At 40.2% G+C, this 16591-nt stretch overlaps 1 protein-coding gene and 1 long non-coding RNA gene across 28 annotated transcripts in view; one reads left to right on the top strand and one right to left on the bottom strand.

Moving 5' to 3' along the window:
• The window catches only part of NR2C1 (nuclear receptor subfamily 2 group C member 1), a 51049-nt gene that overhangs the window by 528 nt on the left and 33930 nt on the right, over nt 1-16591 (top strand). For 17 of the 25 annotated variants that reach the window (XR_012420510.1, XR_012420502.1, XR_012420509.1 and 14 more), the window contains exons 2-7: nt 5589-5662; nt 10201-10428; nt 13000-13081; nt 14483-14662; nt 15673-15820; nt 15908-15998. Coding sequence is in view for 13 of the 25 variants with exons in the window: in XM_015430720.4 (XP_015286206.1) it covers nt 5609-5662; nt 10201-10428; nt 13000-13081; nt 14483-14662; nt 15673-15820; nt 15908-15998 (783 nt within the window). In the remaining 12 variants the exon portion in view is untranslated. Of the gene's footprint in view, nt 1-29; nt 432-744; nt 1272-5588; nt 5663-10200; nt 10429-12999; nt 13082-14482; nt 14663-15342; nt 15486-15672; nt 15821-15907; nt 15999-16591 lie in introns of those variants that run through there. The other 8 variants (XM_074007560.1, XM_005571884.5, XM_005571885.5 and 5 more) reach the window with 7 other exon arrangements.
• LOC135966308 (uncharacterized) overlaps nt 10006-16591 on the bottom strand; it is a 58316-nt gene continuing 51730 nt past the window's right edge. For 2 of the 3 annotated variants that reach the window (XR_010579540.2, XR_012420512.1), the window contains 2 exons: nt 11460-11543; nt 10006-11012 (listed from right to left, as the gene is read on the bottom strand). This is a non-coding gene — a long non-coding RNA (uncharacterized lncRNA). Of the gene's footprint in view, nt 11013-11459; nt 11544-11779; nt 11983-16591 lie in introns of all 3 variants that reach the window. The other variant, XR_010579539.2, reaches the window with a different exon arrangement.

The following is a 16591-nucleotide window of genomic DNA, read 5'->3' as shown; positions in this document are numbered from 1 at the left end:
TAACCTGCAGGGAAAGCTTCCGCGGTGCCGCAGTTTCCCCCGCCCCGGGGAGCCGCGCGCAGCGTCGGGGCCTCGAAGGCGCACGGCTAACGCCGGAACGAGTGAGTCCCGGGAGAGGCCGACCCCCGGCTAGTGGCCGCAGGTCCCGGCCTGCATCCCCTGCCTAACTCTCATGCTTTCACGGGACGGACAGAATGACGCCCTCCACTTTCACTTTTCTCTCACGACAAATCGGGCCAGGGTCGTCGCTGCCTGTGGACCTGGATCTTTTCAGAAGATACGGAACGGCCCCGGGGTCCTCACTGTAGGGGACATGTCCAAGCTTCCGATAGATAGCTCTTTTGTTAAGAAATTCTTCTTTCAGCTCGTGCAGATACCATTTTTGTGCAGTATGAATGTTGCCAAGTTGTCCCATAATCTTCAGTAAGTAGGTCAGTCTTTAAAAAAGTAACCGGAAAGCAAAAGCAAAAGACCTAAAATTAAGGCCTTTAGGGTTTAATACCTCTAGACGTTGTAAATAGACCTTCAATTTTGAGGTTTTTTGAACCATTTCTGCTGTGTGGTTGGTGATACTCGATTTTTTTTTTTTTTTTTTGGAGAGGGAGTCTCTCTCTGTCACCCAGGCTGGAGTGCCGTGGCGCGATCTCCGCTTGCTACAACCTCCACCTCCCGGGTTCAAGCGATTCTCCTGTCTCAGCCTCCTGAGTAGCTGGGACTACAGGCAGGAGCCACCACACCCAGCTAATTTTTTTTTTTTTTTTTTTTTTTTTTTTTTGATAGAGATGGGGTTTCACCATGTTGGCCAGTATGGTCTCGATATTCTGACCTCGTGAGCCACCCACCTCGGCCTTCCAAAGTGCTGGGATTACAGGCGTGAGCCACCGCGCCCGGTCGATGATTGTTTTTAAACTGCTTTAAGTCCAGTTAGTAAATCTGAAAAAGCGATGTGTATTTCTATCATTAAAAGTGGGTCGTGGCTGGGCGCGGTGTCTCACACCTGTAATCCCAGCACTTTGGGAGGCCTAGGCGGGCGGATCATCTGAGGTCAGGAGTCCGAGACCAGCCTGACCAACATGGAGAAACCCCGTTTGTAGTAAAAATACAAAATGAGCCGGGCGTGGTGACGCACGCCTGTGATCCCATCATCTCCAGAGGCCGAGGCAGGAGAATCGCTTGAACCTGGGAGGCGGAGGTTGCTGTGAGCAGAGATCGCGCCATTGCACTCCAGCCTGGGCAACAAGAGCGAAACTCCATCTCAAAAAAGAAAAAAAGTGGGTCGCATGGAATGTTGCTAATCTTAGTCTTTCAAGGGGCATGTTAGTGTCTTCTAGGAAGGGTTTTTTTTTTGTTTGTTTTATAGAAATGGTGGAGGGCCTCATTTTGTTGTCCAGACTGGTCTCTGGTCTCAAGCTGTCCTCCTGCCTCAGCCTGTTGAGTAGCTGGAATTACAGGCACTGCATCCTAAGGAGGGATTTTGAGGGAGCAAACATCCCCAAAATATCTACCATCTGGGTGTCTGCCACACAGTGTATAATCTCTACTCTTGGGGAATAAAAACAAAACAGCATACAATAAATAATAGGATAAATATAATTCGTTGCCTTTTTTCAGTCACAAGACCATCTGCAGCCTCTTAAAGTCTTTTATGAACTGTCTCTAGAAAAATGTACCTTTAGATAAAATTTACATACAATATTAGGAGTTAACAAATCTTTTTCTGAATCCTAGTTAACAACCTTAGTCTACACAATAAATGCTAGACCCTTGAAGAAAGACTAGGTGAAAAACTATGAACCAAATTTTTTTTTTTTTTTTCCCCAGACGGAGTTTTGCTCTTGTTTCCCAAGCTGGAGTGCAATGGTACGATCTCGGCTGACTGCAACCTCCGCCTCCTAGATTCAAGCGATTCTCTTGCCTCAGCCTCCCATGTAGCTGTTACCACAGGCACCATCCACCACACCCGGCTAAATTCTTGTATTTTTGGTAGAGATGGGGTTTCACCATGTTGGCCGGGCTGGTCTTGAACTCTTGACCTCAGGTGATCCACATGCCTTGGCCTCCTAAAGTGCTGGGATTACAGGCAGGAGCCCTGGCTTGAACCAAATCTTAAAGGTCAGGTGGGATTTAAATGAGGGAGAAAGTAGGAATATGTTGGGGAATAAAGCACATGATAGTTTGACCTGAAGAGGCCCCCTCTTGAGAGTGACAGGAAATGAGAATGGGGGAAGTCGGATTATAAAAGAACTCTCCCTTGTGTTCACAGTGCCAGACACCTTGTGAAAGCATAATAAATATTGAATGAATACCAAGGGAAGGGATTAAAACTTTGTTCCTTTGCCATTAAAGCAGCACTGATGGTCTGAAGTTGAAGAATAAGGATGTGATTTAGTTCTGTAAGTCGTTCTGTGAATGCCAGGCCCATAGTAAGCATTCAACAAGTATTTGTTGAATGGAAGAAAATTGAATAAATTTTTGAGCCAGTGAATATGAACATTTTTAAGGCTCTTGGTATACATTGGCAAATGATTTCTAGGAAGGTTAAAACAGTCTAACCTTTTACTAACAGTATATAAAGAATGTGTGTGTTGGCTGGGTACAGTGCCTCATACCTGTAATCCCAACACTTCGGGAGACTGAGGTGGGCGGATCACTTGAGGTCAAGAGTTCGAGACCAGCCTGGCCAACGTGGTGAAACTCTTTCTTTACAAAAAAATACAAAAAGTAGCTGGGCATGGTAATGCATGCCTGTAATCCCGGTTACTTGGGAGGCTGAGGCAGGAGAATTGCTTGAACCTGGGAGGCAGAGGTTGCAGTGAGCTGAGATTGCACCACTGCACTCCAGCCTGGGTGACAGAGCAAGGTTCTGTCTCAAAAAAAAAAAAAAACTTGGAAATTTTACTTTTGTATTGGCTGCTCAAGGCCGGTTTATCAGGCTGGATCCCATTTGAAGCTGGGAAGAATGGGAAGAAAACAGACACTGCTATCAGAGCAGCCTTAACTTACACCATTGCTTATCTTCTTTCTCATCTCTTCAGGGTAGAGACCGTCTTTATTATCCTATCCCAGTGTCAGACATAGATCCTGGAACTCAACTGAAAGGTGTAGTTAGGGAAAGGGAAAGTTGCTCTTTTTTATAAGATTGAGAATCTTCCTTCAGTGGCATCCATGAAGGAAGGATGGATGGATGGATGGTTGGATGCATAGATGCATACATAGATGCATGGATGCATGGATGGATGGATGGATGGATTAATAAATGTTTAAAATCATTCTTTCCCTTTTGGGGGAAAAAAGGAATGTGTGTGTTGCCTTATCTTCGGAGTTAAATTTAGTCTTGGAAAATATATAGTTATATGTGATGGGGATGTGTTCTGAGAAATGCATCCCTAAGTGATTTTATCATGAATGAACATCATAGAGCATACTTACACAAAACTAAGTGATATAACTTACCATACCCCTGGGCTATACAGTATAGCCTGTTGCTCTTAGTTTGCAAACCCACACAGCATGTTAATTTAGTGAATACTGCAGGCAGTTTTAACACAGTAGTATTTGTGGAAGTAAAAAATCTAAACATAGAAGAGGTACAGTAAAAATAGTGTTACGGGTGTAATCTTGTGGTACCGCTATTGTATATGCAGTCTCATTCATTGATTAAAACATCATGCAGTACATGACTATTAATCTAGTGAGTCCCTGGAATTCATTCAGATAAACAAATAGTTTATCTTCCTAAGTTTTCATTATGAAGTGACTTCTTTGAGTCTAATGCACCAATGCACTGGTGTTGATTTTAGGATTTCTGGAAAAGATTTCTTACTTTTTATTACTTTAATTTTTGTGGTAATACTTGTATTTAAGCAAAATTTAAAAGCACCAAACACATATTCAATGAAAAATAAGCCTCCTATTCCTGTTTCCAAACTTACAGTTTCTTTCCTTGGAGGTAGTTATTGGAACCATTTTCTTTCTTATGTGTCCTTTAAGGTGTAGTTTTTCTTTTTCTTTTTTTCTCTTTTGAGACGGAGTCTCACTCTGTCACCCAGGCTGGAGTGCAGTGGCGCGATCTTGGCTCACTACAGCCTCCGCCTTCCAAGTTCAAGGAATTCTTCTGCCTCAGCTTCTCAAGTAACTGGGATTACGGGCACCCACTACCATGCCCGGCTAATTTTTTTTTTTTTCTTTATGAGACAGAATTTCACTCTTGTGGCCCAAGCTGGAGTGCAATGGCGTGATCTCGGCTCACTGCAACCTCCGCCTCCCAGGTTCAAGCAGTTCTGCTTCAGCCTCCCGAGTACCTGGGATTACAGGCATGTGCCACCACGCCTGGCTAATTCTGTATTTTTAGTAGAGATGGCATTTCACCATGTTGGCCAGGCTGGTCTTGAACTCCTGATCTCAGGTGATCAGCCCATCTTGGCCTCCCATAGTGTTGGGAGTACAGATGTGAGCCACTGGGGCTGGCCCAAGTGTAGATTTTCTTGTCTTTAGGCAGCATTTGAAAGTTTTATTTGCCTACCTAGATCTTGCATGTTTCTTGCTAGGTTTATGCCTGAGTGTTATGAGCTGAATTCAGTTCTCCCACAAAAATCACATGAATCCCAAATTCCTGTGTTGATATCCTAACCACCAGTACCGCAGAATTGAGTATATTTGGAAATAAGACCTTAAAAGAGATCATTGAGTTAAAAGTAGTTCATTAGAGTATGCCATAATCCAAAATAACAGATGTCTTTCTATGAAGAGATTATGACACAGGCACTCAGAGGGAAGACTGTATAAACATCTAAAGATACATGGAGGGCATGGGGCTGGGTGCAGTGGTTCACACCTGTAATTCCAGCACTTTGGGAGGCCAAGGCGGGTGGATCACGAGGTCAGGAGATCAAGAGCATCCTGGCTAACACAGCGAAACCCTATCTCTACTAAAAATACAAAAAAATTAGCCAGTGTGGTGGCAGGTGCCTGTAGTTCCAGCTACTCGGGAGGCTGAGGCAGGAGAATGGCATGAACCCAGGAAGTGGAGCTTGCAGTGAGCCAAGATCGTGCCACTGCACTCCAACCTGGGTGACAGAGCGAGACTCCATCTCCAAAAAAAAAAAAAAGATACATGGAGGGCTGGGCGTGGTGGCTCATGCCAATTCAATTCCAACACTTGGGAGGCCGAGACAGGAAGATTGAGCCCAGGAGTTTGAGGCCAGCCTGGGCAACACAGTGAGATCCCATCTGTACAAAAAATAAAAAATTAGCCAGGTGTGGTGGTGTATACCAGTAGTTCCAGCTCCTCAGGAGGCTGAGGTGGGAGGATCACTTGAGCCCAGGAGGTTGAGACTGCAGTGAGCTGTGATGGTACCACTACACTCCAGCCTGGGTGATAGAGTGAGGCCTTGTTTTTAAAAAAGAAAAAAAAAAGACATGGAAAAGGCAACCATGAACGGAAAAGAGACTTCAGAAAAAGCCAACCCTCCCACTTCAACTAGATTATTTTGAAGCAAATCTTAAATATCATATAGTTTTATTTATAAATTATTTAATAAAAGTGTTTTTGTGAATTTAATTATAAAGCATCTTTTTATTTTTGGCAGGACATCTTTGCAGTTAGATCATGGCAACCATAGAAGAAATTGCACATCAAATTATTGAACAACAGATGGGAGAGGTATGTCTAGTTTACAGTTGATGCACTGACCCACCAAACTTTTATAATTCATACTAAATGCATATACCAGGTTCTGGAGTTCCAGAAATAAAAGATATTCCCTAACTTAAGATAGCTTTTCAAGCTACTGAGAGATAGTTGAATAATCAGACAATTCATAGTAGAATGTGGTAAGTTCTGTGACAGGTCATTGTATCAGGTGCAATGGGAGCACAGAAGAAAAACAATTGAAAGGAATGAAGGGAAGGAAGGAAGGAAATTAAAGAGCTGTAGAGTGAGTAGGAATGCTTTTGGAGGGAATGCTTTTTAGAGGGTACAATCTGAGACCAGTTTTGGTGGGATCAGAAGGAGTTCAGTGTCAATACTGACATCTTCATTTTTTTAAATGGTTACCTCCTAATACTTGGTAATAGATACCAGATAATTTGGAAGTTCTCAAAGTATTATCTGGGGACACTTTCAGAGAATCAACCAGGTGAAGACCATTTTTTTATAATACCGAAATGTTATTTGCCATTTCGGTATTGTTCTCTCCCAGGTATACAGTGGAATTTTCTACAGACTGTGTGACGTGATTATACTGTACGATATAATTTGTCAACATTTATAAGGTGTACATAACTCACTGAATCATTGCTTTCCAGATGACCAGTGTATAATGTTACAAAATTATGCATGAGTGAAGGATCCATTTAAATTGCAGGATAGACCAACAGATTTTAATATAGTTTATGACTCTACCTTGCAGCTAACCTTTGAAAAACTGCCACTTGTTGAGTTGATATAGTATCAAAGAACAACTTTCACAGTTTGAAAAGGGTATTAAAATATCCTTCCCCTTTTCAACCAATAAATATGAAACTGAATTTTCTTTACCATCTATATGGTGAAGAAATATATTTCCGGCTGATTTTTTGTGACCATTTTCCGTGCTTACGTACCTGGCTAATGTTTTGTATATTTTATAGCAACAGGGTTTTGCCAAGTTGTCCAGCCTGGTCTGGAACTCCTGACCAGGAGCAGTCCACTTGCCTTGGCCTTCCAAAGTGCTGGGATTACAGGTGTGAGGTACTGTGCCCAGCCTCGTTATAACCAAAACAACATAGTCCAACAGATTAAATGAAGAAACAGATACGAGATTCCAACTTCTGTTAAACCAGACTTTATTAAAGCAATATGTAGGAATGTAAAACAAAGCCATTCTCTCCACTACATTTTTGTTTGTTTGGAAAATAAAGTTTTTAGTCATTAAGAAATAGGTTATAATGGGTACCAAAAAAAATAGGATGAATGAATTAGACCTAGTCTGTGATAGCACAACAGACAGACTATAGTCAATAATTTTTTATTTTTATTTTTTGAGACGGAGTCTCACTCTGTCGTCCAAGCTGAAGTGCAGTGGCGCTGTCTCGGCTCACTGCAAGCTCCGCCTCCCTGCTTCAATCGATTCTCCTGCCTCAGCCTCCCAAGTCGCTGGGATTACAGGCACTTGCCACCAAGCCTGGCTAAATTTTGTATTTCTAGTAGAGACGGGGTTTCAGCATGTTGGTCAGGCTGGTCTCGAGCTCCTGACCTCGTGATCCGCCCGCCTCTGCCTCCCAAAGTACTGGAATTACAGGCTTGAGCCCCTGCGCCCAGCCAATAATAATTTAATTATACATTTAAAAATAACTAAAAGAGTATAATTGATTGATTGTAACATACAGGATAAATGCTTGAGGGGATGGATGCCCTATTTTTCCATGCAATTCTTACGTATTGCCTGCCTGTATCAAAACATCTCATGTACCCATGAAAATAAATTTTAAAATAAATTTAAAATAAATTTAAAAATAAATTTTAAAAAATTATGTTAACATTTAATGGGTTGTTAATTTTTAAATGAATCAACTATTTTTAAAATCTCTCTTTGAATTTCTAACTCACATGCAGAAAACCCCATCCCTACTAAAATACAAAAAATTAGCCAGGTGGGGTGGCCGGTGCCTGTAGTCCCAGCTACTTGGGAGGCTGAGGCAGGAGAATCGCTTGAACCCAGGTTGCAGCGAGCCGAGATGGCACCACTGCACTCCAGCCTGGGCGACAAGAGTGGAACTCCGTCTCAAAAAAAAAAAACTCTTCGGAACCCTCAGTAATATTTTAGCCTATAAAGTGGTCCTGAAACCTAAGAACTGTTTCCATTATTTACTACTATTCTCTATTGAAGGCTCTTTGGATTGCCTAAATATTCAATGATTATAATTATTATGCTGCAGTAATGTCCTTTTACTCATTTAAGCAGAATGTTTCAACCCAAGAGCAGTTGGACCATGAATGCGCTAAATGCTCTTCTCTAAGAAATCAGTATGGACTATTAGTCTTTTATCCAATACAACTTGCTTTAGGTAGAAACTGATTAGTGAATCAGAACTTTGTTTTAAATTTTGCATAGAAAAGAATACTGATATAATTTCAGGAAAATAAAAATAGAAAAAGTTTGGTACAGAAGGAACAGGATTGGAATTTTGGAAAATTAGAAACAAACCGACTTTGCCATTTTAAAATTGAATCAAGGAATTTAATTGGCTTAATGTTTACTCTGTAATATATTTGCTGAATAACAGAAACTCTGAATGCTGAAATAGTTCTGTATATTCATGAACTTTTTCCTCCCCCCAGATGGCAGATGGCAGTTCTGTCCTCCCAGTTGCTCAAGCCAAAATTTTATAATCGTCCTTGACTCTTCTTTCTTCATATTCCACTTCAGTACATCAGCATATTTTGTTACTTTTCTCTTCTTAAAATAAATAAATCCCAATTTAATTGTTTTTCACCCCCAGCTTGGCTACTACCCTGTTCCTGGCCAGTATTTCTGCCCATATGTCATAACCACATATTGATGGTATCTGCAATAGTGTCCTTTCTGATCTCCCTTAATTTTACTTCTGAACTTTTTTTTTTGAGACAGACTCTTGCTCTGTCACCCAGGCTGGGGTGCAGTGGTGCGCTCTCGGCTCATTGCAACCTCCTCCTCCCCGGTTCAAGTGATTCTCCTGCCTCAGCTTCCCGAATAGCTGGAGTTACAGGCACATGCCACCATGCCCAGCTAATTTATTGTATTTTTAGTAGAGACGGGATTTCACTGTGTTAGCTAGGATGGTCTCAATCTCCTGACCTCATGAGCTGCCTGTCTCGGCCTCCCAAAGTGCTGGGATTACAGGCATGAGCCACTGTGTCCAGTCCTTTTTTTTTTTTTTGAGGCAGAGTCCTGCTCTGTCTCCCAGGCTGGAGCATAGTGATGTAATCCCAGCTTACTGCAACTTCTGCCTCCAAGGTTCAAGTGATTCTCCTGTCTCAGCCTCCCCAGTTGCTGGGATTACAGGCGCCCATCACCATGCCCAGCTAATTTTTATATTTTAGTAGAGACAGGGTGTCGTCATGTTGGCCAGGCTGGGCTTGAACGCCTGACCTCAAGGGATCCACCTGCCTCAGCCTCCCAAGGTGCTGTGATTATGGGCGTGAGCCACTGCACCTGGCCTGCTCTTGAACATTTGCAGTCTGTTCTTCACACTAAATTTAGAATACTTTTTTTATACTTTTTTTTTTTTTTTTTTGAGACAGGGTCTCACAGTGTTGCCCAGTCTGGTCTCGAACTCCTGGCCTCAAGTGATCCTCCTGCCTCAGCCTCCCAAGTAGCTGGGATTATAGATGCATGTCACTGTGCCTGTCTGATTCCTTTTTAAAAAGTAAAATCCTGTCACTCCTCTGCTCCAAACCCTCTGGTGGCTCTCTATTTCACACAGTAGGAAATCTAGACTTTTGTTTGTCCTATAAAGCCCTCTAAGTCCCAGCTGTCACTCAGATCCCATATTCTAGTGTAATCCCTGTCTTCCCTTCTGTCTTACTCATCGTATATCTCTATCGCTGTGCCTTGTGCCTCACATGTGTCAAACACCCTCCCTCCTGCCCTGGGACCTACTTATATGCTCTGTTTCCTCTACCTGGAATGTTCTTCCCCTAGGTAGTCGTAACCCTTGGTCTGTTTCTTCACTCAGGACTGTGCAAAAATGACACCTCCTTAGAGTGAACTTCTCTCGTTGCCCTCATTCTGTTACTGTCTCACCTTACCTTGTTTTTCTTCATAGCACTTAGTACCCCCTGACAATATTATTATTTGCTTATTTATTATCTGTCTTTCCCCACTAAAATAAAAGCTTCATGAAGGCAAAAGTTTTGTTTTATTCACTGCTACATCCCAGTATGCAGAACAGCTAATATAAATCACCCAATATATGTTTGTCTAAATGGAACATGGGAGGGAAGGGAAAGGAGGGAATCAAAATAGTGAAGTCAAAATGTTCTTACTATTGTACATCTGTTTGCACATTTGTTTATTTCTGTAGGATAGAATTTTGTGGCAATAGAATTGGTATTTTAAAAGGTACGTGTGTGTTATATTGAATATATATGAAATGGTGTGTTTTTGTAAGAAGATAATTGTGTCGTTAAAGAAAAATAAATGATTGAGTTTAGTTGATTATTTTTCATGATTTTGTTAGATTGTTACAGAGCAGCAAACTGGGCAGAAGATCCAGATTGTGACAGCACTTGATCACAATACCCAAGGCAAGCAGTTCATTCTGACAAATCATGATGGCTCTACTCCAAGCAAAGTCATTCTGGCCAGGCAAGATTCCACTCCAGGAAAAGTTTTCCTTACTCCAGATGCAGCAGGTGTCAACCAGTTATTTTTTACCACTCCTGATCTGTCTGCACAACACCTGCAGGTAAATAACTATAGAAGTGTCTTTTCCTCTTATATATATAAAAAGTTTTTTAAATCATAAGCCCTGCCATGAAGACTTTAGATCTACATATATTCAGTAGGAAAAAAATGCATAAAATTATGTGCAACACAGTATCTACAGTGACAGCCCTCTCCTATGAGCTACTGTACTTTCCTCACAGCCATATATTTTGGGGGATTATTTGTTGCATACAGTAAGATCCACTCTGGCTATTGTAGCCAGGACGATGGGACGGCCTTTAATAAAGGATATAGAGAGCTTGCAGAATTGTTAGGAAGGTTGAGAAAACAGTTCTAGGCCAGGTTTTCAAGAATGACTATTGGAGCATGCTGCAAAACTGGCTTCTAAGAGACCTAGTACTTCTGCATAATTAGGAAATTGTCAACTCAGGAGCAGCTTTTGTAGCTGTATTTTCCAGAACCAAGCTGCCTATGCTACAAATAGGAAGCTGCCAAATCAAGAAGTTTGGACTATAGCTGCTGGCTTCAGCATTGTGCCTCCTTTGTTGTCTTGCACATCTTCATGAAATAGCAAGCAGTGTAGTCATGGTCTCCTGCTTTACTCTGAAATGAAGTAGTATATATTAACATTACATCATTTTAGTTTTTGCTAGAATAGAAAACTACACATTATTCTTCAAAAACTCAAAAACTTTTATACACCACATGCCTGTGGGGTTACGTCAGTGGTTTCACTGCTGGCTGTTATGATCGAATACAAATATAATGTACTCTGAAGTTGCCTTCAGAAACTTTTTGAAGGGGGTCTACTTAAAATTGGGTTCCATCTTTTATGATGAAAAACTCACGAAAGAAAATTCCTCTTTGATTGACAAACTGAATTCATAAAACATGAAATTTTGCCTATATATCCTGATATCATCTGTTCATCCAATGATATTTGTATTAGTTTTGGAAATAAAGGTAGAAAGTGGATACAGTCACAGATTTATAAGAAGTTATTTTATCAACAAGACAGAAGTCACAAAAAAAGTATAACATTATACGTACCTTAATTTCTCTTTCTTAAAGTAGTAGACTTGATTTTTTGAGTCTGGCGCCTTAGACCACTCGGCCATCCTGACACCCTGTAGACTTGATTTTTTAGAATAGTTTTAGATTTTCAGAAACACTGAGCATATAGAACAGAGTTCTCATATTACTCCCCCATAAATACACACAGTTTCCCCTATTATTAACATTTTACATTCATGATATATTACAATTAATGAGCAATACTGATACAATGTTAACTAAGGCTATAGGTGTTTAGATTTTCCTTAGTTTTTGCCTAATGGCTTTTTTTTGTCCCAGGATCCCATCCAGGATACCTTCCTGCATTGAGTTGACATGTCTCCTTAGGCTTCTCTTGGCTAGGACAGTTTCTCAGACTTTCCTTGTTTTTGATGACCTTGACAGTTGTGTGAGGAGTACTGGCCAGGTATATTGTAGGATGCCCCACTATTGGACTTGGTCTGATGTTTTTCTCAGGAACGTGGGCAAATCCCTTCATCTCTTAATATCTCCTTCCAGACTTAGGAATAATAGATAAAAGATCAGCAGCATTTGTAACAGGTAGGCTATTAAAGAAAAGAGTAATACTTGGTCATAGATGTTTTCATAGGACATCTAGTACCAGAAGTTTTTGTTTTGTTTAAGTACTTATTGAAGACTGATTTTTGTGGTGATATAAGAAGAAATGATGCTATATATTACATCGTAAGGGGCAGTCATTTTAAGAACCATTTAAAGGTGGTAAAATCAGAAGTATTCCTGAAGGAGTTTAATTGAATTTATTTGTTCACATTTCAAGATTGAAAGAAAATGATGAAAAAGTTGAAATATAAACCTAAAGGAAGAAACTAGTTTCCTTTTTTTTTTTTTTCTTTAGACGGAGTCTCGCTCTGTCTCCTAGGCCAAAGTGCAGTGGTATAGTCTCAGCTCACTGCAACCTCTGCCTCCAGGGTTCAAGTGATTCTCCTGCCTCAGCCTCCCAAGTAGCTGGGATTAACAGGCACACACCACCACACTTGGCTAATTTTTTGTATTTTTAGTAGAGACAGGGTTTCACCACATTGGCCAGGCTGGTCTTGAACTCCTGACCTCAGGTGGTCCGCCTGCCTCGGCCTCCCAAAGTGCTGGGATTACAGGTGTGAGCCACCACACCCGGCCTTTTTTTGTTTTTTAAAGAAGAAACTAGTTTCCTTTGCCAGTATCTTATTAGCTGTGCCTAGTGATGAGCTTTTTAAGTCCATACCTTTGTATAGCAACCACATCTGCATGATTATAATTACCTCAAGGAAATTTATTTATAGCCCCTTTTCTATTTAAAAGGTTCAGAGTTATCTCTTCATGCTATTACAAGCTTATTTTTGTCACGTCATTCCACATGGAAAGGTTCTGAGCTCTTCATAGAGTACAAAGTTTAAAAATAACTTGTGAAAAAGAAAGCAACAAAGCAAGACCAACTGAATGTTCTTTAATTTTTTTAATAGAATGAGTGCTACTGAGTAACAACAGGTTTTTGTTTTGTTTTGTTTTGTTTTTTTAGCTCCTAACAGATAATTCTTCTCCAGACCAGGGACCAAATAAGGTTTTTGATCTTTGCGTAGTGTGTGGAGACAAAGCATCAGGTAACATTAAGAATAACCTCCTGAAAATAAAAAAAGAAAAAAAAATAACCTCCTATATGTGTTGTGTTGTTGAAATAACTACCACACTACCATGTTTCTTCTACTTAAAGTATGTCACTTTTATTGTTAATATTTGTAGCCTATAAAATTTAACTAATTTTTTCCCGAAGTTCTTTTTTTTGTGATAGTCTCACTGTTGCTCTGGCTGGAATGCAGTGGCATGATCTCAGCTCACTGCAGCCTCTGCCTCCTGGATTCAAGCAATTCTCCTGCCTCGGCCTCCCAAGTAGCTGGGGCTACAGGTGTGTGCCAGCACACACGGCTAATTTTTGTATTTTTGTTAGAGATGGGGTTTCACCATGTTGGCCAGGCTCGTCTCAAACTCCTGACCTCAGGTGATCCACCCTCCCCTCCTTGGCCTCTCAAAGTGCTGGAATTACAGGTGTGAGCCACCATGCCTGGTTCCAAAGCTCTTTATTCACTTATATATTTTTTTACTTCAGTGCAGTTTAATTTGATTTGTAATGAAATAAAATGCATATTTCACTTTTGAAAGTGAATATGTAAAAAAAAATTTTTTTTTTTTTGAGATGGAGTCTTGCTGTGTTGTCCTGACTGGAATGCAGTGGTGCAATCTTGGCTCACTGCAACTTCTCCCTCCTGGGTTCAAGCAATTTTCCTGCCTTGGCCTTCTGGGTAGCTGGGACGACAGGTGTGTGCCACCACGCCCAGCTAATTTTTGTATTTTTAGTGGAGATGGGCTTTCACCATGTTGGCCAGACTGATCTCGAACTCCTGACCTCAAGTGATCCACCTGCCGTGGCCTCCCAAAGTGCTGGGATTACAGGCATGAACCACCATGCCCAGCTGTGGAAAAATGTTTTAATGTGAAAACTAGAAATTTTGGCCAAGGAATCATTTAAAAATGATGACTTCTGATCTTTACTAATATATTACATTAGGCCAGGTGAGATGGCTCATGCCTGTAATCCCAGCACTTTGGGAGTGGAGGCAGGAGGATCGCTTGAGGCCAGGAGTTCAAGACTAACCTGGGCAAGATGGCAAGACTGTCTCTACAAAAAAAAAAAATAACAAAACTGGTCAGTTGTGGTGGCACAAGCCTGTAGTTCCAGCTACTTGGGGATATCACTTGAGTCCAGTAGTTCGAGACGGCAGTGAACTGTGATTGCACCATTGCACTTCAGCCTGGGCCACAGAGTGAGATCCTGTCTCTAAAAAAATTATAATAAATAAATAAAAATAACTTCTAAAACTGTTTTTTATGTCAGAAGCTCAAAAATCAGTTTCACCTCATGTTGTTTAAAGGGAAGAAATTGGCTTATTTCATGTCTGTTCTGAAATAATGTGACTTTTATGTTTTCTTAAACATTTTATCTCTAGGACGTCATTATGGAGCAGTAACTTGTGAAGGCTGCAAAGGATTTTTTAAAAGAAGCATCCGAAAAAATTTAGTATATTCATGTCGAGGATCAAAGGATTGTATTATTAATAAGCACCACCGAAACCGCTGTCAATACTGCAGGTTACAGAGATGTATTGCGTTTGGAATGAAGCAAGACTGTATGTATTAGCTTTTAAGGAGAAAATACTTTTTAAAGATTCCAGCAAACTAGAAGAGTATTGAAATTAACAAATTAAAATAGGTCAAATATGTATACTTTTTAGTTTACAGTTTTCCAACTAAAAATATAAGAATACAGACATACGTATGTATTTTTTATTTTTTCCACTAATATTTATTGAATACCTGTGTAAAAAGCACGTATTTGTAGTTTGGCAGCAAGTTTAACTAGCTTAAGATACCAGTTTACTTTTTGATTAAACTACTAAAAGGTGATTAGTAAGATAATGACAATACCTAGTATTGAGCTTGCACTATGCTAGACACTGCACTTAGCATATGTATTAACTTACTCTCACAGCAATTCTCTGCAGTAGGTACCAGGTTACACATTTTACATTTGGGTAAACAGGTTGAGAAACCTGCTCAAGGTCATACAACTAATGTAAGTGGCATAAGCTGGCTTTGAATCCTGGCAGTTTAACAACCTTACTGTACTATCTCCTAAGTGTTATGAGATAAAATTCTTACAAATACTATGTATTATATTTTAGAAAGGAAGACCAAGTAGTTGAATTACTTCTCAAAAATCTCTTGCCCTTCATTAATAAAAGATCTACCTTAGGCCTTTTTGTTCCTTTCAGTATTTTTTCAATGGATTAAATTTCACTTCATTTTGTTTAAAGCTCTCATATAGATAGGTAAGTGACTACTAACTTTAGTTCTTTCTTCTTGATGGTGAACTTTTAAAAAAGTTCCTTTTCATTTTTATCACAGGAATGGGGGAGCAGGGAGAGAAAAAAGAATGAGAGATGCAAATTGGTTAGTTTTACTAATCTAAAGCAACTTTGTTGAACTCGCACATAATTTCTAAAGATTGATGGTTATCTTTGGAGTTTAGTATGGTAGCCATGTCTCCTATTAGCAGCATTAAGCTTACCTACAGCTTACATTTATAATTGTCTGTAAATCCTATATTGTGATATAATAGTTTAACACATTTTTGTAGCTGTCCAATGTGAAAGAAAACCCATTGAAGTATCACGAGAAAAATCTTCCAACTGTGCCGCTTCAACAGAAAAAATCTATATCCGAAAGGACCTTCGTAGCCCATTAACTGCAACTCCAACTTTTGTAACAGATAGTGAAACTACAAGGTAAAGTAAAACAGACACTGAGTAGCTGGTCATTTTGTTTTTCTTCCCAATGAAACTCAGGCCAAAATGTGTGCTTATTTGTTACAGGTCAACAGGACTTTTAGATTCAGGAATGTTCGTGAATATTCATCCATCTGGAGTAAAAACTGAGTCAACTGTGCTGATGACATCAGATAAGGTGTGTTTAGTACAATTTAAAGCTTAGATATTTTTAAGCATTTTAAAATGTTTTCCTAATCGCTTCCTTTGCTTTGGTAAATTGCTTTGTTCTTAAATATTCCACATTACAAGATGCCTTTTTTTTTTTTTTTAACGTAAATTAGAAATGTTCAGCCGGGCACGGTGGCTCACACCTGTAATCCCAGCACTTTGGGAGGCCAAGGCACGTGGATCGCTTGAGGTCAGGAGTTCAAGACCAGCCTGACTAACATGGAGAAACCCCGTCTCCACTAAAAATAGAAAAATTAACTGGGTGTGGTGGCACATGCCTGTAATCCCAGCTACTCGGGAGGCTGAGGCAGGAGAATCGCTTGAACCCGGTAGGTGGAGGTTGCGGTGAGCCAAGATGGCACCACTGCACTCCAGCCTGGGCAACAAGAGTGAAATTCTGTCTCAAAAAAAAACCAAAAAAACAAAAAATCAGAAATGTTCCTAATTTCACTAGGATGATTATCACTTCAACATGAAAGCAACAAACACATACTCTTCCCTCATCTTGAAATACGAGTCCTCAGTAAAAGACATTTATAGGTGTAAAATTCTTAATATTTC

The sequence above is a fragment of the Macaca fascicularis genome, chromosome 11 (genome assembly GCF_037993035.2).
Source record: "Macaca fascicularis isolate 582-1 chromosome 11, T2T-MFA8v1.1".
Taxonomy (NCBI): Eukaryota; Metazoa; Chordata; class Mammalia; order Primates; family Cercopithecidae; genus Macaca; species Macaca fascicularis.
Note: the sequence above shows the minus strand (reverse complement) of the source record. Positions and strands in the feature narration are given on the sequence as shown.